At 43.5% G+C, this 24,750-nt stretch overlaps 1 protein-coding gene across 2 annotated transcripts; it reads left to right on the top strand.

Moving 5' to 3' along the window:
- Nucleotides 1-103: 103 nt before the first annotated feature.
- On the top strand, nt 104-24,436 carry tsc22d3 (TSC22 domain family, member 3). Of its 2 annotated transcripts, none has more exons than XM_077021717.1 (3): nt 104-784; nt 22,709-22,760; nt 23,046-24,436. In XM_077021717.1, exons 1-3 carry the CDS (start codon nt 387-389, stop codon nt 23,286-23,288), a joined length of 693 nt encoding a protein of 230 aa, XP_076877832.1. In that variant the 5' UTR covers nt 104-386; the 3' UTR covers nt 23,289-24,436. The 2 variants fall into 2 exon arrangements, with proteins under 2 accessions (XP_076877832.1, XP_076877833.1); XM_077021718.1 differs by lacking the exon at nt 104-784 and adding an exon at nt 22,034-22,348.
- The last annotated feature ends 314 nt before the right edge of the window (nt 24,437-24,750 follow it).

Raw genomic sequence — 24,750 nt, 5'->3', positions numbered from 1 at the left:
CTTCCTGTACTCACGCACAAGGGCAGGGAAAAGTGCACAGGAGGGGGGGTGGAGGGGGGGGGTGGACTGGGAAAAAAAGCTAAGCAGCTTCTGGTTTTGCTTTTAAAGGCATTCCTGCTGAAGCGCGTCGCCTCCCCTCCGCACACAAAACCGGTGTGGCACTTACACACTTGAACACTCTCGCTCGCACACACACCCGATACACTCACACAGCCATCGCACCCGCACACAAACACACCGCCTCGCCACCTGGTGCACAAGGAACTCCCAGCGCAGGATCACCTGTGAGGCAGCCGGCTGAGGAGGTGACAAGGGATAGACTACACACACACACACACACACACACACACACACACACACACACACACACACACACACGCACACGCATGAGTGTGAGGGAAAGAGGGGAACTGTCAGTTGTAGTGTCTCACGCACGTGCTCACGGCGTCTCCATGTCGGACGAAGAGTGCCGCTCCCCCATTGGTCTGGACTGCTGTAGCTGCTGTCTGGAGCTGGCCAACGGCTGTGAGCCGGACACGGACTCGGACGCAGAACCCGGCCGAGCGCGGCTTGCCGGCCTGGGCAGCCCCACCTCTCTCAACAACTTCAGGCAGCTCCGGGACCAGCTGGTCTACGAGAACCTCAACACAGACAAGCTGAACAACATCATGAGGCAGGACTCTCTGGAGGCGGTTCTGCGTGACCCCTGCTACCTGCTCAACCAGGGCATCTGCAACAGCAACATTGACCAGACCATGTTGTCCATCCTCCTCTTCTTCCACAGGTAGACACACACACGTGCATGCGCACACACACGGGGAAGAAAACCACACTTACTAAGTTAAGTGCTATAATAAAAGCATCACATTCTTAATAAAAATTATTATAAGGTTATATATCGACAATTTTTCGAGTTTTGGTAATTAGAAGGAACTCAAAGTTTCGTGTCCACTTTAAGAACATAACAGAACTTTGGGTTTGTAGGCACAGCAATACAGTAGCAAAGTGAAATGCCAAAATAAAGGGAAACGGAGTGTGTTTGTAGAGCGTGTGTGCTGACAGGACTGTTAGGGCCGCTGCTGAATGGTAGTGTGCATTTTTCCACTACCTAATTATCAAGCTTCTAATAAATATGATGACAAAACCAACCAATCAGGATTTTCTCAGTGCCTTAGTATGAGGTATGCTACTCAGCCCATGGAGCAGATTCCAAAGGGAGTTGAATTACCTCTCATTTCCTGACGCGATGTGTGTTATGCTCCATTATAAATAGAAAAAGGATTAACACTCAGAAAGCGAGGCCGCACTTGAATGGTATACTTATTTTTCTACATCATTTGAGTGGAAAGAAGTAGGCAAATGTGCTTATTTATAAAGCCGAGCTGATTCAATGCTGTAATGCATCTGCTGCACCTGCATTGAGTGGAAAACAAATTCCAAGAGCTGACTTATGTATGTTCTTAAGCCTCCATGATCACGGCCCTGCTCGCAAAACGAGGTTCATTAAGAACCCCTTGAACCTGCTATGCTTGACTGAAACTAATAACTGCCAGTATGTCTACATAAGGCTGACAGGCACACTGAAACACTGCAGCAGATTAAATTGTCAACAACAGATTACATGACACTTAAGCATAAGGCAGGTAGATCCTATGGGTGTGTTTTTTTCCATGCAACCACATCAACTTATTAAAGGTGACATTGTTTAAATGTTTAGCCTGGTTCTGAATTCAGAAGAGGTGCCTTGTGGGTAAAGTAGTTATCTGACAGACAGATGAAGAGGCTCAGCAAATAGAGGCATCTGGCAGGATAATATTACAACTTAATAACACAGTGCCTTTTAAATACCTTATGTCTGGAAATCTGTGCTTATATTTCTGCCTGGTAGAGGTATGGGTGAAGTCATTAGAACATACTTTGTTAGCACATTGACTTGAGTGACACCTGACATGGTAATAATAAAAAATGATTTTTTTTCCTTTCAGTTTCTCTTGCTGACTGTCATCTGACATTACTGAGACCAACTTGTACTTGTAATTCTGAATTAAACACAGTAACAGAAATAGCAAACCAAGAACTGTAGCTGACACTCTAAGAGAGAAGCCAAAATACATTTCTAGGGTGTATAAAATAAGAGTCAGGGAGAAAGTTTTAGTCATTATGTTACTGTTCTGCTGACACTCTAACAGAAAAACACCATCTCCTGATTAGAATAACAGCGAACAATGCAACTTAACACACATAACCAATGATATCTGCACATCATAAATCCCTTGAAATATGCACAGACCTACATCATTTACTGGATCACTGATGTTTTTTATAGTTGGACATATTTCAGTAATAAAGCATTGGCACAACTATCCCATTATCCCATCATCATTAGTTTGTTGCATGTCTCAGTGGCTCACATATATAATAATATATATATACAAATACATGGCACTATACTTCAAAACCCTCACTACTAGGTCTAGTTCATCTTTATCATGATGTCCCTCGTTTTGGTCCTTAAGGGTCCCTGTCAATGTCATTTATTGATATTGGTCTGGGCATCATACTGGTTCCCAGCATCATGAACCAGTTCCACTTTCTCACTTTGCATTCATCCCATTTCCATTCTGGTCCATCCGGATCTGGAATGTCAACTGAACTGTGTGTGCTATGCTTTCTACAACACTACTACAAAACAGAGGTTCTCCTTTTAATGATAAATGTAAATCTTTTCCCCTCCACCCTCCATACATAATAAGGATAATAATAATAATATTATAAATAATAATATTTCTGCTGAATATTTGAAATAGTCCTTTAAAATCGACTCGATCTCTCTTTTTTACCCAGCACAGAAGCCCCTGATACTCTGTGAAAGGAACACAGTGTTATTGATATGTTGGAGATAAAAGAGGCGTGTCTGTTAAATAGAGCTTAGCACAGGGAGGAACCTGGCTTTTGGAAGGAGGAATTCTCTTCTGCAAGGACTACAGGGAACTCAGTGACCTGCTAAAAAAAAATGCACGCACTGATGAGTTGATTTAGTTGTTGAAATGTGCTCAAGGGAGCTCAACCAAGCAGAGATTAGGATCGTTGCACTTTTGGTCTTCAGATGTGTGCATTGCAACACCATGCAAGAACCTGGCCTATCACGTTCTGTGAAGGTCTTTGAGGAAACCTGAGAATAAATGTGAGAAGGCTTGTATATAGGGTGGGATTATGAGTAAAGTCATCCCCATGAGCCAAACGTGCGTACTGGTGGGCCACATCTGCTTTGTGGGTGCAGGGTAGCATTGAATGCAACACAGATGCTACTGTTCGACTGACAAAACAAGACACAACCACATCTGGGCAGAACACATTGTTCACAGGCCTCCGGCTGAAGTGTGGAATTCTTGGTTGGTATTTTCACGGCGTCACTCTCGGTTGAGGGGATCTGTCGTGGTGGTTGAGTGAGCGGCTAGAGTCCAGCCTCACACAGCGGGAAGAACGTGCCACTGCCTCGCACGCAAAGATAAATGGCTTGGGCAGGGCCCCGCCTCTAACATAAACCGAAGAAAAACAACAAACGCACAGTTGTGTCTACAGCCCGCGCGAAGCACTAACAATGATGGCGTGGTAGCCCAGTCAGAGACGTAAACTGTGAGGGAGGGAGCTCGATGACAGACAGTCCAGACATCCCACGTGGAAAACGTGAGGGGACGGCGTAGACGCGGGTGAGATTAACTAACGTCTACCACATGCGAGCGCCGCCTGTGTTCTGCTCAGCACTTCCAGATCCAGGGGCTGGAGCGCGGCGCTGTGTAAACCGGTTCTGCTGGGGTTGTTTTGCTGTTGATTTTATCCAGGCACATCACTTCTGCCTGTGGCCGAACAACACCAGCTCATCCTAAAGACAGAGATTACAGGAGCAAGAACGGCATTTTCATAGATTCTTATTGAGACCAAGGGATTTCTTGAAAGGAACAGGGGCCAGGCCGATTACCTAAATCCTACTGGGGTCATATAAGGGAGCTCACCTCAGGAGCTTCTCTTTGAACATTGTTTTGAGAAAGCAAGCCTGATTCTACAAGATAGGGAGAGGGAAGCAGACCTTTGAGTGTCCCAAGCTTGGCTCCTTTGAGGATAAACTTCCTCCTCCATCAGACCCTCCATGGATTCTGTGACCTATTGGTTTGACATGGAAGGAGATCAGATGAAGGCGTTTCACACCCGCTTCCCACAGCTGTGTGTGGGGAAGGGAGGTCTGGGCCAGACCGATAAAAGACAAACAGTTCTGAGTTTCACTGAACAGAGGCACTGACTCAGAGAGACCCTGGAAACGTAGTGGTCTGAGACCAAGCTTCTGTTTTTCTTCACAACTTGAAAATGCATTTTTAAGATGAAAAAAAGGAGGAATAACTAATTTTGACTATTAAACCTGGCCCTGCTGATAACATTAGTATGCAACTTTTCATAAAAACTGGTGTACCCATATCCAAGTAGCAGTCCCAAAATCCTATTGGAATAACTTTCAAAACTTTCTCTCACTTTCTGAGTTCATTATACATTGTATATATAACAACCATATATAAAGTATAATACTTTAATTTCACCTTAAATTCTAATATATGGATAATATCCACTATCTAAGGCTTTTAATGTTGACACTACATCTGTCTTGGTCCATACATTGACCTCATTCTCAAGAAGTGGCAGAATGATACTATGTAGCTTCACACTCAAGTGGCAATATCTTCTACACTATAATGATAATAATATTACAATACTGTCTATAATGTGACTCTATAGGCAAATATAATCTTCACTCTGATATAAAGAGACTAAAGGGTTTAGATGTAAAACACATTTTGTTTCTCAGTTACGTTTTAAACATTGCGCGATGTCCTAAATGAGACGGTGAATAGCAGCATTGTTGTGATCAGGTCAGTGGAGGACTGGGGAGGAGTCTGGGGCAGAGAGCCAGCCGTGGCTTTGTTGCTTGGTGGAAGGTGTTCTGTTTACAGAGGCAGGACCGGGCATCGAGAGCCACTGTCTGCAGGACACACCCAACACTGGTATTCACACAAACACCTCAAATACCGGAGGGATATAAAGTTGGGCAGATTAAGTGTAGCTACACTGATAGAGGCACACTGATAAGGCGTGAATCATGCATTGTCAGCTTACTAAAACATGTTGCTTATGGGCTTGTGTGGGCAAACATGACAGAGTAATTAAAGGAGGAGAGAGAGAGAGAGAGAGAGAGAGAGAGAGAGAGAGATTATCCATCTCAGAACAAAATGTAATTTGAGATAAAATGTTGCTAGATTAAGAATGAGCCCATGAAGCTCACCCAATGGTGAAGGACTGGTGTGCAGGTCAGAGCTGCACGGGGCTGTGTTCAGTGCACTGTAGTTGTGGGGCTGTGTGAAACAGTGACTCCCTCTCGCACAGCTTCTTCGATGTTTATTGCACGGACAATGGATGCCTGATTGTGTGCATGTGACTGGCAAGGCAGACACAGTGGCATTTGATCTGGGAGACGCAGGAATGTGTCTCCCGAGGTTCATTCCATACCCAGCGTAATTAGGAATGTAAGGGGTGAGGGAGGAGAAGCCGCACGCCTCGATTCTGTGTGGCCTGGACGTTCGTCCCCAGCTACGTCTGCAGGTCAGCGTTTGTTCAAGTCGTGCAGTGAGCCAGAAAGCGGGTGCTCAGGGCGTTCCACTGTACCCAGTACATTCTGTTTCATGACCTCAAAGGCCCCTGGCAGGAGGAGCGTTGGATGGAATTAGGTCACCTTTGCTTTCAGACCTGGAACAATGTCCTAAAAAGGCCAAAACAGCCCAGCCCAATGTTCCTAAAAACCAACTCAGCATCCAGAGCTTCCACTGTCACTTGTAATTTGAGTCAGTATTGTGGATCAAACCTCTGACAGAGTCACATCAATTAGGCAGACATTAGACATGTGTTTGACATCGGTTTTAAGTATCTACGCCCATGTTTTTAAGTATCTATGCACACCCCTCTGTGTACTTAAAAAGGAGTGCCACCTATTCACTCTCAACGCGCTGAGATGTTAGCTGAACTTTGTGCACATAGCCAACACACCGCTTGGAATAGCTAGCAACTGCATGGGTTATGTAAGAGGCGAACGGACAGGCTGAGATCAGCTAACTGGGCTGTGGAGATGTGCTGGCCCATATTAGCTTTATCTGCTCCCACTCAGGCAATGGCATCTGTTAAGATAAGGAGAGGTCCTGTCAGCAGGAGCCATTCCCCAACTGCGCCATATCAGAGCTGTGCTGTCTGCAGGAATCGGCTGACTCATGCAGTCTGGGCCTGTGTACCGCAACCTGGACGCAAACCGCCATTATAAACACTGCTAACGCGCTGTGTACTCCTCGTAAATATCCCAATCAAAAAAAAAGAAAACAATTTCAGTGAATGAACTGAAACAAATTGTGAGGTCCTGGTCCTTCTAATGTGCCAGAGGTCCACGCCCGGGGGAAGCCTCCATGTAGTTGAAGGCTTTTCTGGTGCCGTGTTTACGCCGCACTGAGATTAACCCTGACATGCCCTGGCTGTTCCTGGGCTTGGCCCGATCCGTCTGGAACGCCGAGTTCTGCCTGCTTATCCCACGGGAAAAATGAATCACCCGGGCCATCACAGCTCATCCTTTGTTCCAATGGAGAGCTCTAAATAAGGCTTCCCCAACCTTGTCCTTTGGCACTCAGGAGCCCGTGGACCTTCACACGCACCAAGTATTCCTGCTGCATGCCAGTAAGACAGTGGGCCCCTGCTGGGTTGGGTTACCTTTACATTCATGTAGGGGTCATTGTGCACACGCTGCTCCATGTAGAATGAGCATGGCGTGCAGTTGCGTAATGGAGTCTTTCTTCCAAAACAGCCTTTCATTGGTAAACAACTCTAAACTGTTTTGGTTTCTTGGGCTTGGATAGTTAATTATAGGAGCTCGGTTACTAAAAAAGTGTCACTGTCACGCAACAGGTCACGCAACTACATGACAACCTGCAGACAAATAAACAATAAAAGACAGACTTTTTTGCTTAGTTGAGACCCACTCTCAGTGTAGCATGCTGAAGTAGTTTGTTTAATACACCAATGTCAGAGGGTGCAGACTTATTTTTGTGTACAAACAGTATATGAAGCAACATTTGAACATGGTTGTAGACTTTATGTTCTGATTTTAATCACAGAATTGAGAAATTCACCCTCCATATCTTTCACAAGATTTCATAGCGTGCAGAAATTGACTGTGTTGCAGCTAATCACCTCTAACATGAGCAGAGAATGGCTAAGAAACGTTTCCCAAGGGGCCACGTGCGGAGATGGAGAAAGAAGCACTAGGTCTTCAGCAAAGCTCGGAAGACTTTTTCTGTTGAGTAACTGTTTCGTAGCATTGCTGTGACACCGGCCTTTCTTAAGTAATCCCTTGCTGCTTGATAGAGGGCACACCCTTCAGAACGCACATCAAAGTCAGAAGAACAGCAAAAGGAGGAAATTTTACAAGTGAACTCATTTACATATTGAGCCTGGTTGGTGAAACAGACACAGAAAGCTAAACATGTAACTTGCTAGGCTATTGACTGAAACTGAATTAGCATTAGGGAGTAACTGAAGTAAAAGTAAAAGGATATGGCTTCTAGTGACACGTAGTGATGAGGGATTCGCTGATTTTGCCTTTTTCACACCCCTGAGATGTTTAGTGCAGCTGTGGGAAACTCAGGATGGTGAGAAACTAAGGGTGGCAGTTAGGCAACCTTCTCTATGTTCCTTAGGCAACATAAGGCTTTAGAGGAAACTATCAGCCTCTCCGGGAAACACCCAGTTTTATGTCGCTATGTCTGTGCCAACTGTGTGTGTGTGTGTGTGTGTGTGTATTTATATTTATAACAAATCTGCATGACATGCTAACTGTTAGATAATCAGTCTGCTAGATTTTCAGATTTTTCAGTCTTTCCATGCATAGATTACTCTCGCCATGTTCTGTGATGCTGTCTTTGTCTTTTGTCCTGGCCGCAATACAACGTGGGCTGAAAATGTCAAAATTATAAACAAGATGTATCTTGTCTGAGTGTCTTCTTTCTCTGTGTCACTTCTGCTCACTCTATATCAGGGCACCCATCAAAGTTGCTGGGCTCCATAAACACCAGGCCTTCTGTTATTGGTACACAAACCAGTGATGCCACAGTTCATGACAGCATTTTTTCCCAGTGGTATGTCATAATGAATTATCAGTGAGAAAGTGTGTAGCCAACAGTAAAGCCTAATGAGTTAACAGAGAAGGAATAGCTTATTGCAGAGGAGAAAAACTGCTTAAGACTACAGCCAAAACTTCACCAGAGAAGGCCAGGAGAATGGGGAGTGGAACGTAAAACATGCTTCCTGCCACGGTGGAAAGCGCAAACACCTTTCAGTCAAGACTGTGGTTGAGCTTCTCTTCATGACTCTGTCTGGACTACTACACAATGTTTAATTATTTAAAAAAAATGGGCAGTGTAAGTCCAGTTGTGATGCCTTAGTTCATGTTCACATGAGACTGTAGCCACGGACCAGTCCCCTATTTGGCACAGAGTGAATATTGGGTTTAGGAGTAAATAAAGCCATTGAATTTTTTAACTGAGGAAGTACTTGTTCCTGAATATAATTTATGACTGTTATGCTTGAGGAGTTTCTGCTTTAACACATTTTAAAAATATGGAGGTCATTGTTGTCCAGCATTATCCAGAATTACCTTCAAACACATGAGAACCAGGCAAGAAATACATTCTAAAATATTTGATGTATAATGATTCATGATCTATAATGATGTGTGAAGAGACATTGTATAAAACATTCTGAGTGTGATATGAATACAGAGCCATGAGTTTCTAGTTTATAATCATGTTTAGATTAGTGGATTGTTTGTCCACTAAGAATGTTTCATCAGAACTAACATTTACTTTAGTCATCTTGCTCACGACTGGACAGATCACTGGAGATTTGTCGCTAAAGAAGAAATGTAGTTTAGTCATAGAGAAATGAAAAAACAGGTCTAGTGTGCAAGATCTGATTGGTGTTTGGTTCTACATATCAAATAATTGTAGTTTACTTATACAACCTGCAAAATCATATCTGATATATTCCAAAGGGCACATCTTAGAAATGCCTCAGTTCATAAATAACTGTACCATAATCTAAAGCTAGTTGTTTTTTGCATTGCCACCTGTGGTGGACTATGGAATATTGGTCCAAATTACACAGCGAGCAGGTAATAACAAACGATATATTAAATGTTAAGAAGAGATATAGCATGTTAAGAGCCTAGCTGTAAGCATGTCATTCAGTTCGATAGTACATGGATGATGAGAAAACAGATATCAGATTGTACCACTAAAGCTTAGCTTAATAGCTCTGCATTACGGGCATTGTGTTGCTTAGTTGAAGAGCTTCAAGCTTGTGTTTACTGGCCCGATCACCGATCTCCTCCAATCCCCAGAATTCTTCTTAATCAAGCCCTGAAGTGTAGTATTCATTTCAAGACAGTGCTTGTCTCAAGTGTTTTGTATACAGACAACAATCAGAGTCTGGTAATGAATTTCCAGTTACAGCCATCAGAAACCCAACATGTATAACTCCTTCTCAATCTGCGCACATTTCTTTTGAGGTGTCATCGAAAGTGAATTGAAATTCAAGAAGGCGTTCTTTTACCATTTATATCTGTTGCCATGGCTACGAGAAGAACAATGGGTGATGGCTGTCATGGGCCAGGACAAGTTTCTTCATAGCATGTCTTACTCAAGAACGATCCTTGCAAAGGGTAATGTACACCGAACAGATTAAAGTTTTAAAGTGTGGCCCATAAGCTTATCCAGTAGTAAGAGGCTAACAATTTTTCATATGTCAGCATGTTCATACATGTGAGGGGCGATGACATTAAAAAGGGATCTGCACTTGATTTCACATGTACGTGTGGAATGACTGAAGCATAAAACATATTCCTTACACATATGTTCCTATGTTGTTAATGGGAAACTACTGCTGAAAACCAGGGAATTTGTTTTGTTTTTTTTTTTGTGAGAGTGTGCTATGGAAAAATCTTGAAGCATCCCAGGTATCACCTAAGGCTCACAGTTAGTGTCTGCTTTGTCTTGCACACTTGCACCTTTTTTCTACCTAAAATACTTCCAAGGTGATTGTGTTGCTACAGTTTACCTAAAGAACTGGGAGTACAGCCAAGCTCACTATCAGAGGAAGCCCAATAGAACAACAGCTGTGAGATCCTTCACTCCCCGCCTCTTTCTCTTCCGCAATTTTTTTTTATTTCCCTGTTTCACTGTTCCCTCACTGACAAGCACACACACACACACACACACACACACACACACACACACACACTAGCATACACGCACAAGCGTGTACACAACCACTCCCACAAACACGTCATCTGTGCCAGACAGTAACAGGACACCCTTCACACAAACACTAGACAGGCTTGTATCACGCAAGTGTCTGGTGCTGCTGCTTTAGTCAATCAACAAAACACAAAAAAAAAACTGTGTCTGGTATTTGTGCTTACAACTCCAGCATAAGTCATTAAACCCAAACCTCTGCCATTCTGATTCTACTAAAGAACAAACAAAAAACAAACTGAACCCTACATGCTGACAAATGAAAAAGGTGTGATAACGAATTTTGTAAACAAGGTTATTACAGGAACTAAAGAACAGCCTCAGCTGACGACCACTCTTTTGAGGGATCTGTGTATACTGTATGCTCTGGATCGCTTTTCTCATGTAGCTCTACCTCAGGAAACGCCTCAGATACTCCGCGTCATGAAAGCCCAAGGGTTTAACCCCCACTTCCAGGGGTCTCTGTCTAATAATAGGGTCTTTCTATTGCCACTTTCCTCTGGGTCCTCATGTGAGGGTCATACGGAGGTTCAATGTGGGGATTGTTTATTTACCACGCTGCTAGGGAACTCTTGGTGATCGGGTTTCTATGCAGTACAATGTAAAGTGTGGCTAGGTTTTGACATGTTTTTTGATACATCACAATTGTTTTGATCACTATACAGTGATGTATATTGCAATGCAGTATTTATGGCACAATTATTTCCTAATTTATCAAATCAATAAATACCTTTTATTAGAAAAAAAGATCTAGAATAAATAATGTTCTCCCACCTAAAGAAATAATAGCTGACCACAAAACAGCTACATTAATTACGTACATGTGGATTACTAATTAGTTTCAATTTCACTTTGATTCAGTGTATTGTATTGCTATTTAGAGCACATGTGTTTTCAGAAGCCTGAGTTTTCAGAAGCCTGACTGATGTTCACCAGCAGGTGACTAGAAGACAGTCGACACCCTCTATCAGCAGAGCGTGCAGGAACACAAAGAGCAGGGCTGGGGCCAGGAGACAGTGCAAACGTGGCTTAGCATCGAGTAAACACACGGATCAAGGCAGGTTGGCCCGATTGCCTCACCTCGCAGCAAGCCCGTAGGCATTGTGTACAAGCAACGCCTTCGCTGTGAGCCAGACAGCAGATGAGCAGTCGCAGACGTGTCAAACACACGCTAATTACCAGGGTTTGGGGGGGAGGGGGTGGGTGGGACGTCCGTCTACACACTTGCACGCTTCAGTCGGGTGCTGCTCAGTTTGTTGACACGGTACGAAGATTGCAGCAAACGGAAAGTGTGGAGGGATCACCGAACCCCTTGGTGCTTGAGTTTCAGAACGAGTGGTCCAGGAGCTGTTTGAGCATGTTTGCTACCCGACAGTGTGGTCTCAGTGAAAGGGCTCGCCTCACCACAAAGACTCCTCCCACCAGTCAGCTGCACTAGTTGGGGATGCACGTTGTGGTGGAGTTGATTGTATGCTTTCAGACAAAAATAATAAAAGCCATCTACGTGAGGTATTTTGGTAATTTGACTTTGTGTAATGATGGAAAATGATGATGGCGTGACGATGGCGTCGTGTTGGTCTAGTGCAGGATTTCGTTTGTTTTTGCGTGATCTGCTTTTGGAAACCATTTGACTTAGCGTGGGCGCGGCAGCGTGCCTTTTTACCTTTCAGTCCTGTAAAAGCTCGAGCTTATAAGCAGCTAGACGACAAATTAAAAAAATTGGGTCAGGGCGTAATTGCTGCCCATTTAAAGGGCTATTTTTCAGCCTGTAGTCCAAGCCTGCTTAAAGGACACACTGTGCCATATGGGCTGATAGAACCTGCCAATTTCCCTTCACTCTAAGGGGATAAACTTTCCATTTGAACATATAATGGATCTGACTGCTTCTCTGCTGTGTTCTGGGAGCAGCGCTTTCCGTATGGCACGAAATAAAAGTTTCAAATGAGTCAGAGTTCATTATATAACAGCTGCGGGCAAAGGGTGAGAGAGGGCAAAGACATGTACTGTGTGTAAACACACCACAAGAGCCCGTCTCGCACGTTGTCTGTGTTAACATTTGACATGGGACTCTCAGAGTTAAAAAGAAGTGTAATCAATACCTTGAACCTTGCATATTAAACTTTCGACCAGATTTGCTCTGTTATGAACACATATACATATATTAAACACTTGCATGCGGTCAATGGATTGGCAGCATTTCAGGGAAAATCATAAAATCCATTCCACAGTGCTGTAGGGCTTTTGCACTGCTGCTTGTAGTGTTCTCCCCCAGTACTGGAGTAGCGCCAGAATCTCGCCACCTTTGTGTGAACCACCTCCAGCATGTCGACGTTTCCAGATTGCAGTGCAGATAACATGACAGCCAGCCAGCTCTGAGCAGCAGCTACGTGATCGAACCCCCTACATTATCTACCTCCATCTCTGTTCTGTTCTTTCATACCTGTACACTTCTGTATGCCTGGTTAACTCAGATGAGAGATTTTACGTCACTGACTTTTCTACCTGCATCTGTATTTTTTTTTTGGACATGCTTTTAAAGGTCTAAAACACCTTACACAAATATGCAGTTTGATACAACACATATACATAAAGGGCAAGTCCATTCGCTATAACACAAAGAAACATACAGTACATAAACATATCATGCATGCAGATATTAGACATGTGCTTGTCTTCAAACATGCTTAAGCACGCTACTTACTAAAGCAACCATGCACACTGGCAGACAGGTTTGAGCGTTAGTCGGTCCCCAAGCAGCACTTTTTCTGGAACCACTCTCGAACTGAGGTCCGTTCAGATCTGGCTGGGAGCGGGGATGGGTACATGTCTGTGGAGCAGTGAGGTAGAGATGTAGAGGGAGGAAGAGGAGGTAGAGGAGCAGTTCATCTGGCCTGTCTGTGTCTGGCAGACACACCCTGAACACTGCTTCCAATTCTCACCGTTATTCCGGACCCTTGATGCTAGCACAGACAGATCACAGGGTGGCGTTTAGCAAGAACGTCTGTGTGTGGGGTGCAATGTCTGTATGCACTATGCATAATATTTTTCAACTCTCCTTTGACTTCTGGGTTAATAAAGAATTAGTAAAATATTGTTTAGCTTGTGATTTATTAGGTAACTGATACAATTCCATTCTCACTGAACACCAAATGATTTGCTAACTTAAACCCCATTCTGAATTACGTAAGTCACTTTAAGAGTGAGGAGGATCACTACAGAGGATTAATGAAAGCTTTGTGGTAACCATTTAAACATGACTAAGCAATTTGACACAAGTTTCAATAAAGGAAGAATAATTTTGCCTGTAGAGAAATCTATCAACACCAGGTGTATTCACTCAAACTCCAACACCAGCTGTATTCACTCAAACTCCAACACCAGCAAATTAACATAACACCAGCTGTATTCACTCAAACTCCAAAACCAGCTGTATTCACTCAAACAGCTGTTTTCACTCATAAACAATGTAAACAAAAACAATATGTCATCTGCGCCCCCTGCTCTCCAGTTATGTTAATTTGATTTGGTGAGCTTGACTGCGTGAGGTAATGAATTCAGTGCCTCGTTGCGAGACACCACAGGACGAACTATTGAATGGCAATACATTTGCATTCATTTACAGGCCTCATTGCCTACAGCAAACAAACCAGCTCTCCCCTTGCCCTGCGAGACCGAACTGTGTCTTTGAAAATAAATGAGACACGGCGTGTGTGCAAACGGGGGTCGTCTCTGAGAGAACGCACTAATGAGAGCATTTGGGCCGACATTCTCCTGAGCTCCCCCGTGCGGCCCCTCTCTGCCTTCTGTGCACATGGAGGCTCATCCACAGGAGAGTGGACCCTTGGGCGAGAGGTCTGCCATCAGAACAGCGCCGCCCTGCCTTGCTCCTGGCAAGTTCAGTGGTTCTGTTCAGGCCTAACCCAGAGCCCTCGGCACGGCTTTGGAAGCAGGGGCTCTGTGAGCTCCCAAACCCTGCCTCAACCCAATCTGTTATGTTTTCACCGAATCTGTGACGCGGCCGCTCTCGGTTCTCCTCCGGTGGGAAGCTGATTGGGAGACTAGTGCGTATGGAGATGGCTGCTGGGTCCTGGCATGGTTTAATGGGATCTACATCCATTCATGAGTAGGAACATGCTGCATTGGCAGGGACTGGACCTGTGGCTTCTGTAGGAGGCACTGCAGACAGGGTCCCGATCTCAAGGCTGTTGTAAGATCAGGACCTTCCCGCCTTCTTCAGAAGTAGCTGAGATCACACGAGGCCCTGTGGAAAAGGCCCCATGTGCGGTCATGCACGAATAACCTGCTCAGACATTTCTGGGCCACCACAGATAGCAATGCATTATTAATTGGGCCCGTTTGCAGGAGCGATGATCCTGCTGCATGGCTGACACTATCACATCTGGAGCAGTCGGTCTTCATGCCTGACCCGCGGGGGGTTGGTCTGCACGCAGCTCACGGACCTGGCCGAGCAGTAGCTTCCTCGGAGACATGCTGCACCAAGCCTGACAAATGTTGTCTCCTTCCAGGCAAAAACATTAAACTCAGCTGAAGGTGCAGCCGATAATAAAGCACAATATTATAGCTGGCTTAGGGCTCCTGTTCTCAATCATGTCAATTCAAGAAGTCAGAAGTTCTTTTTTAATTGCATCAAAGGGGGACCCCTTGAAAGGGGCCTTTCGACAGAGAGATTCTTCATTTACCAACAAAGTCCCATTGGGATTATGAAAGCATAACTCATTCTGGGACACTGGTGAGATTGTGGCAGGGCAGAGAGATGCTAAATCAGTTTTTCAAAGATCACTGCCATAATTTGTGGTTGGGCTCTAGTTCCTTCTGCTGTTCCTTCAGCCTCCCGCCGCAGGGAAAAATCACATGACATCTATGACAATGTTATGAATCTGTAAGTTCTTTTAGCACTTGGTATGCCAAGGCTGGTGTGGAATGCAAGAAATACGCTGAAGGTGACCTGGAGTACAAAATCTACATTAAATGTTTTGACAGAGGTGCAGGAGCAGTTATAATGTACTGTAGTCTTATAATGTCAGGATTTGGCTTCTGCTTCTCACATCCACCTAAATGAGCATAAGAAAACAGATTTTAAACATACATCTGCATATTTTTTGCCAGGTAGCGAAGAGATCCCAAGGTGGGCGATTCCGTTTTAACATGTAAAGCATTTCTGCTCTGAAAACCCCTTGCTCAGAGTGTGTGGAGAAGAGCCACACACAGCTGAGCTTACAGAATGTGACCTTTTGTTCTGGTGTGAAAAGCAACATTTTCTTGCTATGTAGGCACACTGTAAGTTGCCCAAAAGCGCCTCCTTTGGGGCTGTCACAGCTTTAACGCATGCACATCGGCCCTGCCCACTGCGGGCGGGCTTATGCTCAGAGAGAGGACTGCCGCGCTTCACCGCACGTCAGAGCTGACACAATAATGGAGACGTTCACGCCTAGCAGGCTGCCCAGCGTGCAAGGAACAAATCTCACCATCGCCACACTTAACAGAGCTGAACGCAGAGCTTTGGGGAGATCAAACTGGGATTTCTCAGCTGGTTAAGTTTGAGGTAGTGTTATTCCCATCTTCACTAAATCAAGGCAGAGCCATGACTGGGTACCCTTTCCCCATCAGTTAAACTGCCTCGGTAGTAATCAGCTTGAACAGTCAGACCAGGAGTGTTGCTGGAGGTGACATGAGGATGACTGCATTTGCTACACTTAAATATTCATTGGACTGGGTGGCTTGGTTTGGCCTTCCAGACACATCAGACAGCTACAATAAGCACCTCTCGGCTACAGTCAGCCTGAATGTGTGCGGAGTCTACCGCCTATATCAATCCAACATAAACTTCATTGGCTGTGAGTAATCTCCTTTGACACTTACTGTCCAATAGCAGTTAGCCATTCATGAATAATACACAGCATGGCCTACAGCCCCTTGTTTTCTGTGCTACAGCTGGGCACTGATAAGACAGATGTGAGGGCAGTAGGAGCAGGGTCAGGCTCTCACCTGCTTCATTAAGCCATATAAACCTTCATACATACATGGACACTGGCTGTTCAGTAACTGTTCAAACAAAGCCTTACATAAGTGACCCCTGTGTCATTAGGTAACTTCACCCTAGGGTGTCACATGACCTGTAAACAGAATACATTTGTGGGAATGGAGGTGATATAACTTATTAAGTAGCAACTCGTTTGTACATGTTGATAGAAAAAAACATTTGAAAACTCAGGGATAATTATTATTACTACAGGTAATTCTTGAAATAGTTTAGAGCCTGTTTCTAATGTGGTAAACGTTACTGAATTATTTTTTTAAAGCAGCCAGGACAGTTGCTGTGGAAAAGCATCCCACATGCATTACTGACATAGCAATTATGACAAAATGCACATATATCACTTAATACTAGAAACTAGAAACTCTTCCGTTTATGTTACTTCCCATAATTCTATCACAAGATTCAATGCGAACAATTGCAGGTGTCTGCAAAGAGTTACACCTGGCAAACGATTGGTCCTTTGCTTCCAGATTAAGGGGGCAGCTACACTCCACCGTTGAAGAAATATGTGAAGAATTTTCAAGCAGGTGTTCGTCCAGCTTTAAAACTTGACATTATGTCTTGATTTGACACTTTTACAATGGTACCACTGAGCATATTTCCCTCTGTAGCATATGATGCCATTTATTGAAACTCAAACACTAATATCATGCCAGTAGAGGCAAAACAAAATGATGTGCTCAGATTCCTGAGGTGTCAAGTAATGAAGTACAAATACTTTGTTGCCTTACTTAAGTAGACAGTTGGGGTATCTGTACTTTTCTGAAGTCATTATTTTTCAGCCGACTTTTTATTTCTATTCCTTACATTTTTGTGCAATTATCTGTACTTTCTACTCCTTATGTTTTAGAAATTGCCTCGTCACTCCTATTCATTTCATTTTTTCTTGTTCTCAAACTATCCAGATAAATTGCGACATCCAGGTAGAGTGGATTTGATTGTGGTGGGATCAGAAGTACTATAAACATATACCATTCCTACACCGTATTGCTTTGTGCGCAATGCATGGCACATGTCAAGTCCCACTCCAGTAGTGAGATATTCATTGCTTATATCATGGAAAAAGAGCTAAATGCTTATAAAGAGCTGGTGCCCTATAGGCCCTGAGATGCGGCCTACATTTTTGTCCTTAATGGCATCCCCCCCCCCCCCCCCCTTACATTACTTTTATACTTTAAGTAGTTTTGAAACCAGTACTTTTACACTCTTACTTGAGTTAAAAGATTGAGTCAATACTTCAACAGAAGTATTTTTAAACTTTAGTGTCTATACTTCTACCCAATTAATGTGAATACTTTTGACACCTTTTCTCTGGGAAGAAGAAGAAACAATTATGTTAGTAATATGAACTGATTCTGGACTGAATATGGGGTAAAGAGTATGTAGGCAAAGCCCAGCTCTCCCGGCCTTTAATCAGACCATTAAATATGAAATGCTTTTCTTTTTTAAGTGAACACTTAATCTTTCATCTTGGATAGCTCATGCCTTAACGTGTTTTGTACAAACCCGTCAGTAATTCCTCAATATCGAAGGATATTGCACCTTGTAATAGTTCACCTTTGGGTAATTTTGAAGTGCTTTACCTGTAACTGGTTTCTTAACATTCACTTGTTACAATGGTGTCTGACAGCTGAAACATGTTGAGTGAATCTTTTGAACAAAAGTACAATTATCCTCTTCAGAAGAGTAAACAGACCAGATTCGTGGAAACTTTTACATAGATGACAGTTCAAGACATTTCAAGAAACAACAAGACATTTCAGGGGCATCATAAAAATAAACACATTAACTACACACACACCCATCTCTCTCTCTCTGTCTCTCTCTCACACACACACACACACACACACAAACACACACACACACACACACACACACACCTGTTCTTTGTGACCCTCTATGACCCCATGATTCACACCCACTACTATTTCTGTTCACATTTTCAGCGTTAGCTCGATGCCACATGAAAGTCACTATTCACCAAACGCTCATGTCCAGTGGCATTCTGGGTATTTGTCTCATCGTTCTGAGAGACAGAGGGAGTGTTGAACAGTCGAAAAAAAAAAACTGCACGGCCCAGAGAAAGCAGCCCTGTCTGCCTGTGCACTCTCCTCCCATTCAGCTGGGAGAATGGGACACTTTCACCCCCATCACTACACCCACCAGCACACTGTGCATCACTCTTCCAGCGTCCAGGGCCGAGATAGCCTCTCTCCCAGCAGCCCCGTGCTGCACGTTCGACAGCGGCCATGAGCTTCCAGCCACCCTACTCACCTAGTTTATTCAAGAGAAGAGACAGGCGGTAAGTGCCGATATGACCCGGTCGAATGGTTATGGGTCGTGTTGACAGCTGATGGATTGGTTGTGTGGGCTTGCATGGGTGAGCAGAAAGGAGTGCTTGTCTAACTGCTACGGCACTGCCAGGCTGGTGTTGTGAGGTTTGTTCTACAAGGTGTTAAAAAAGCTACGGCTGTCATTACATGTCTAACCTCGTTACTGTAATGAATGACAGGTGCACTGTTCAGATACTGTACAGGGAGTTCTTTGGAACTGTGTAGTTAAAGTTAATTTGCACAATTTAAAGTCAATTACACAATTGCCTTTAAGTGAAGGCAAGGCATGAATGTACAGTATGCTCACAATAATATTTCATGTTTTGTTTTACAGTTAGCAAAATGTAATTATGTGCATTTATGCCAGTCAGCATGAAGGGCTTATGTAGGTGTCATGTAGTTTTCTAGACAGTAACCTTCAGAAAAGTGTCGCCGAAAATGTTAACACAACTAAATATATTAACATAACTGTAGCATCATTAACAGTGCTGATGCTCTCATAGACGCCCACATTATTGAAATGCCCTTGAAACATAAACAACTGCAGTTTAACTTATTACTGATTTAAACCACTGCACTCTTTGTATTCAGCACTGTATCAGCACGTCATGTCCGTTTTTAAGAGCATATTGAGCTTATTGGAGGGAGCGGGGGACATTTCCACCCCCCCCCCCCCCACCCCCCATGGTGACGGCTCCGGCAGGCACGCCAGATCTTCTCTCTGTGTGATGCTCACGGCCTTTGTTAGGCCTGGTACCCCTGTTCTCTCTGCACCAATCAGTTGAGGCATTGAGCCTGCTCACACAAATGAGACTGGGAGACGTTTTATATTGTGGCACACACAGGAAGCCTGTTGTCATCAGATGCCTAATCAGGGGGCTGTCAGGATCCACTGTGTGCACAGCAGAGGGAGCAGAGTAATTATGGAACAATGTTACACTGGTGCACGAGTGCACTCCTTTGTCACATTCACAACAACTCCTAGAAAGAAAACAGCTCCCTTAACGGCAATTACATAACGGGGAGCTTGCCTCTCACTGAGACGATCTGTACCTTACCACCTGCAGGGCTTTCATCATGACGCAGAACCCTTCTGACTATTCAAAGGGTTCCTCATGCCCTCTCCAGCCTCCACGCTATGGCCATTGTTTCGTACGGTTCAGAATAATCAACATCCACCAATTAGCCTAACTGCAGAACAGTAGGAGTCTTAGACCAGGAGACGACATGTGAGGGTTTACCTGCCTCAACACCGCAGCTATGAAATTCAACCTGGCGTCTTCACAAGCTCTGCATAAAACTAAACATGACAGGCGCTGCTGAAACTAGACCAGACCAGCGGAGAACACCGTTCTTACTGTTGCAGGTGGGTTGGGATGATTGATTCTTCATCCCTTTTGAATTTGTATAAAACCTCTGGAGTAAAACTAAGACGTTGCACCTTCAATGTGATAAACATTACTGAATGATTTTTTTAAGGCAGCCAGAACAGTTGCTGTGGAAAAGCATCCCACATGCATTACTGACATAGCAATTATGACAAAATATCTACTCGATTCATCCGTTGTGACAAAAACAGATGTTTTTTCTTTCGTAAACATCTGTCAGCCTAACCAGCTCATTCCCTGCCCCCAAACGCTACAGATTAAACACTAAAAATTTGTCTCATTTATATGAAACTTCCCACTAATAAAACACTATTGTTGCAGGTGGATGTTAGCAAGTCCCTACTGCTTATTTACAGGGTCAATCATTAATCTCATGTATCATTTCCCAGTGGAAGTGCTCTCATCTACTTAGAAACACCAACACTAACGACTGGCAAGTTAAAGATCGTGATCTTGAGATAAAGTTGTCTGCTACCTCAAGAAGCTGTGTTTACCTACTAGAGGCAGCGAATGCATTGATCTCTCAAATCAATATGCAGCTCCTAGTTATCTGCAGGGTCATTGTCTAAAAGTGCAGAACATTGGTGCACATTAATAAACGGAGGCATATTTAGGCTCACAACTACAGCAAAAAACTGTAGTCCTATTTCCCTGAGAGGATCAATAAATTCTTAACTTACACCTACAGAATACCACTAACTATAAGTTACAGATATTACTATACAGTTTCCAACAATGTAAGCTGTTTCTGGTCTATATTGTTTGACACATTTTACCTGGAGTTTCCTTGCCCCTTAAACCAGATACTTTTCCAACAACATGTGTAATGAATAACCAATCTAGACCTGCTCTGCTTTCTATTTCATTGGTTTTCTTTATGTGATACTGCAACCGTCAGTGTGGGGTATCTGTCGTGAAAAAAACCCTGCTCTGTACTCATAAAGTGATTAACTGATTCTAATTTAAATTCATAATTGTATTTTGCAGTCCTGTTATGAGTCACAAACTTATAATTTTATATCTTGCAGCTGAACAGTTACATGAGGAAAATGGGTCTGGACTGACTGTGTGAATGTCTTACTCAGTCCTGTCTTATGTCTGAACTTGATCTGGTTAATCACAAAAGGGATCAGCCTATTGACCTGAATCCTGTGAATGATTTGAACAAATATAGAAACTTTAACCATGAAAATATTAAAATGCCTTTAAGATTGAGATTACAGTATGATATATCTACTGTAGTGAACAGGTTAAATACAGCTAGTTTGTTAGATAAAAAGACAATTTTAAGTTACTATTTTGTTTCTTAAATTTGTTACTAATATATCAATATTTCAATCGTAGACACAAAGTAATAAGCATATGTAGCATAATACTCTTGAAACTCAGCTCGAGTGGCAGTGCAAATTATCTCCGTATCTGTAACACACTGTGTAGCCACTAGAGGCCGAGAATGATCCGGTAAAAACTGGACTGCAAAGAACGATATCAAGTGTCGAAAAAATACCTCTGCAGGAAAAGTCTTAAATATTTCTTTCCTTCAATTCTGCTGCAGACTGATGTAATAAAATCCGACTTATTATATGACTTTATTCAGAGTTGGTGAACTTGTACATTCTTTCTCTACATTTATTAAAAAGCTGAATTATGCTGTAACCTATGTAAATATTTTATATGCGTGCACTTTTCGGATAGCCTATGATTTTTTACTGTAACGCACATTCTATTGTTTTTGTTTTGATGTTCTTGTTTTTTGGTTACTGTTCTTTGGGCGAGTTCAGGGAGGGGTCAATGCGAAAATCTATGACAGCGGATTCATTTGAATAATTTATTCATGCGTCATATTGCGTCACTTTACAGTACATATAAATACGGCACTGCAGCAGAAATAGTATCACTTGCCGACAGTGTTTCTTTGAAACCACATTAGAATAGAACACCACGTCTTTCGGACGCATTGCAATAGAGCAAGGCGAAAACAACAGGAACTTAACCTAGTAAACGCAAAGACGCAAAGGTGGCGAGAAGCATCATACAAACGGGTTTAATCCTGAACATGAGTACGGAAATGTTCAAAACGCCAATGGAGCTGGCTGTTTACCAACTGCACAACTTCTCAATCTCCTTCTTTTCTTCCTTCTTGGGAGGGGACGTTGTATCTGTTAAACTTGACAACAGGTAAATATTAGATCTCTTTCGTGCATCGGTTGTGTTTTATAAGTTGAATACTGCAGCTAGGACTATGTTTTGGACCAGGATTTAATTAAGGCCAGTTCTTGCTTGAGGGGAAAGTACTGGTTCTGTTTGTGTGAAATGACCCAGGCGAAGAGGTTCCGTAGAGAGCTGTGCCCGCACTACAGACCAGTCTGTATTGACTTGGAAACATTCGTTGTAGCCACGATGTCATTTAGACTCCGAACTGGTTGCTCCGTTGTTCTCGTTTGAAATGTTCACATTTTGTTTCTGTTTCCATTGTTCCATCGACCATGTCTGTTTACTCTTTCTTCTGAGTAACGTTTCTCTTCCTTTCATTTGCAGTGCCTCTGGTGCAAGCGTCGTTGCAATTGACAACAAGATCGAACAAGCAATGGTAAAAATATATTTTTAGAAATACCCTTTGCTCTTTTCGTAGTTGGCTGTTTACTTTCTTTAGAGTAACTCAGTTATGACATATGAAACTATTTGTGTAACGCTTTTAAAAACAGCTGTTGACTAGCTTTGTGAAGGCCTGTCATAATATCATAATACAGTGTTCTATAGTTATCGTTGTTATGCATGCTAGATCCAAAATTAAACTTTTGTGGTTTGCCGTTATTACAAAGCTAGACTGAAGGGAGTCTAAAGACTAAACTTCTCTCCCTGTCTTCTTGTCCAGGATCTTGTGAAGAACCACCTCATGTATGCAGTCAGGGAGGAAGTGGAAATCTTGAAGGAGCAGATCAAGGAGCTGGCAGAGAAGAACAACCAGCTTGAACGTGAGAACAGCCTGCTTAAGAACCTTGCCAGCCCCGAGCAGCTGGAGAAGTTTCAGTCACGACTTCCCTCGGAGGCCCTGCTCCCGCTGGAGCGCCCAGAGCTGAATGCATCCGAGCGCCGGGGCACGGGATCGGCCGTGTAGGTGGCTCTGTCATGGGGCGGGCGGAGCCACGGCCCTCACCTGAAATGGACCTCCTGAGTCGCCTTTGTTGTTGCATGGCTTCCGAGAGAAGCTGGCTGTACAGACACGAAAACCCGACCAAGCGACCGCATCCGACGATCCGGGAGCCTTCGCCTGTTGTGTAATATCCGACAATCTCTTCGGACTATCGTGCAAAGAGAGAGCGCTGTAGATGCCCGAGGTTCCTGTCCAACAGGACCGTCAGCCGTGCACAGCAGGGCCCTGCCTGCTCTTTCTCCTGCTCCCTCATCATGGGAAGAGAGAGGGGCTCTTCTGACGGGGCTGGCCCGTCGGCCCACGCTGCGAAGTGTTTCGGTCGCGTGTCCTCGGTCTGTCCGTGTGGAGCCAAGGACACGGTCCCTTAAAAAACTCACTTCCAGTCTCACAAGAGCCTCACGTGGAGTTTTCACTGCTACAAGCAGTTTGGGGTCTTTGGCCTTGGTTGACTGCACCACACACTCGTGTTAGTGGTCCCTCATACACAAGACCACAAGGGCTCATGTAGTTGAAAACTGTTGAGCTGGACTTTTGCAGAGCACTTGTCCTCTCTGCCACAGTGGTAATTGCCATGTGATTCCTATGAATTGCTTGTATTCTCTGCAGATGGGGCTTGCTGGTTAGAGGGGAATCGCCTTTTTTTGAAACTGAACAAAATCAACTTGTTTATATTCTTTGTGTATAAACTGATGATTGTTGTGGGGATAGAAGTATGTATACGTTTGCTTAGTTCTGTAAACTAGCACATGATGTAAAGTGCTTTTGAATGATGGGGCAGAAGAGGCTTTGCTCTCTCCGTGCACCTGGACACACCTGATGTTTGTGCTCTGGTGATCTCACATGCCAGCTGGCCCACTGGTAGGACTTGTGTGAGTACATGTTGAGGACTCCATGCTCCTGAATTAACTCTGTTCTATAATTACCAAAGACTTGCCTCGTACTCAAAAGTCAGCCAGGACCATGTGTTACTACACAGGGCAGAGGTGTTGTTTTCTCCCATCAGCAGACGTTTCAAGGTATTGTTGCTTCACTGTGTCCATAGAACGGTGGTTTCCAATGATGTATGGATACAAAATGCACATTGCAATAAACCTTATGTTTACACAAAAGTATTATTGCTTCCGTTCCGTTTGCTTTTTGATTTTGCATTCTGAAATGCAAAACACATACATCCATTATTAGCTTCTGGCTAGCTTGGCTACAGTAATAACTAACAAAGCAATCCATGAGCATGCAATGCATCTAAAAGATGTAATTCAACATGAACTTCTAAGACCTTAGATCATCTTTTTTACTTTATAAATAAGAGAAATTCTTAAGCTGTATTCCATAATAGTTTCCCAATTTTCCACACCATATTAATATAACCTTCCACCAGAATCTTAGAAATCTCAGAAGCAGAACTCAAGTCATGATCATACATTTT

The sequence above is a fragment of the Brachyhypopomus gauderio genome, chromosome 11, assembly GCF_052324685.1.
Source record: "Brachyhypopomus gauderio isolate BG-103 chromosome 11, BGAUD_0.2, whole genome shotgun sequence".
In the NCBI taxonomy this organism is placed as follows: Eukaryota; Metazoa; Chordata; class Actinopteri; order Gymnotiformes; family Hypopomidae; genus Brachyhypopomus; species Brachyhypopomus gauderio.
Note: the sequence above shows the minus strand (reverse complement) of the source record. Positions and strands in the feature narration are given on the sequence as shown.

What these genes read in the sequence shown, in the direction of transcription:
- tsc22d3 (XM_077021717.1), top strand. Translation starts at nt 387, where the DNA reads ATGAGTGTGAGGGAAAGAGGGGAACTGTCAGTTGTAGTGTCTCACGCA. An exon ending in ATCCTCCTCTTCTTCCACAG is followed by an intron (nt 785 to 22,708) that starts GTAGACACACAC and finishes TTTCATTTGCAG; the next exon opens with TGCCTCTGGTGCAAGCGTCG. An exon ending in ACAAGATCGAACAAGCAATG is followed by an intron (nt 22,761 to 23,045) that starts GTAAAAATATAT and finishes CTTCTTGTCCAG; the next exon opens with GATCTTGTGAAGAACCACCT.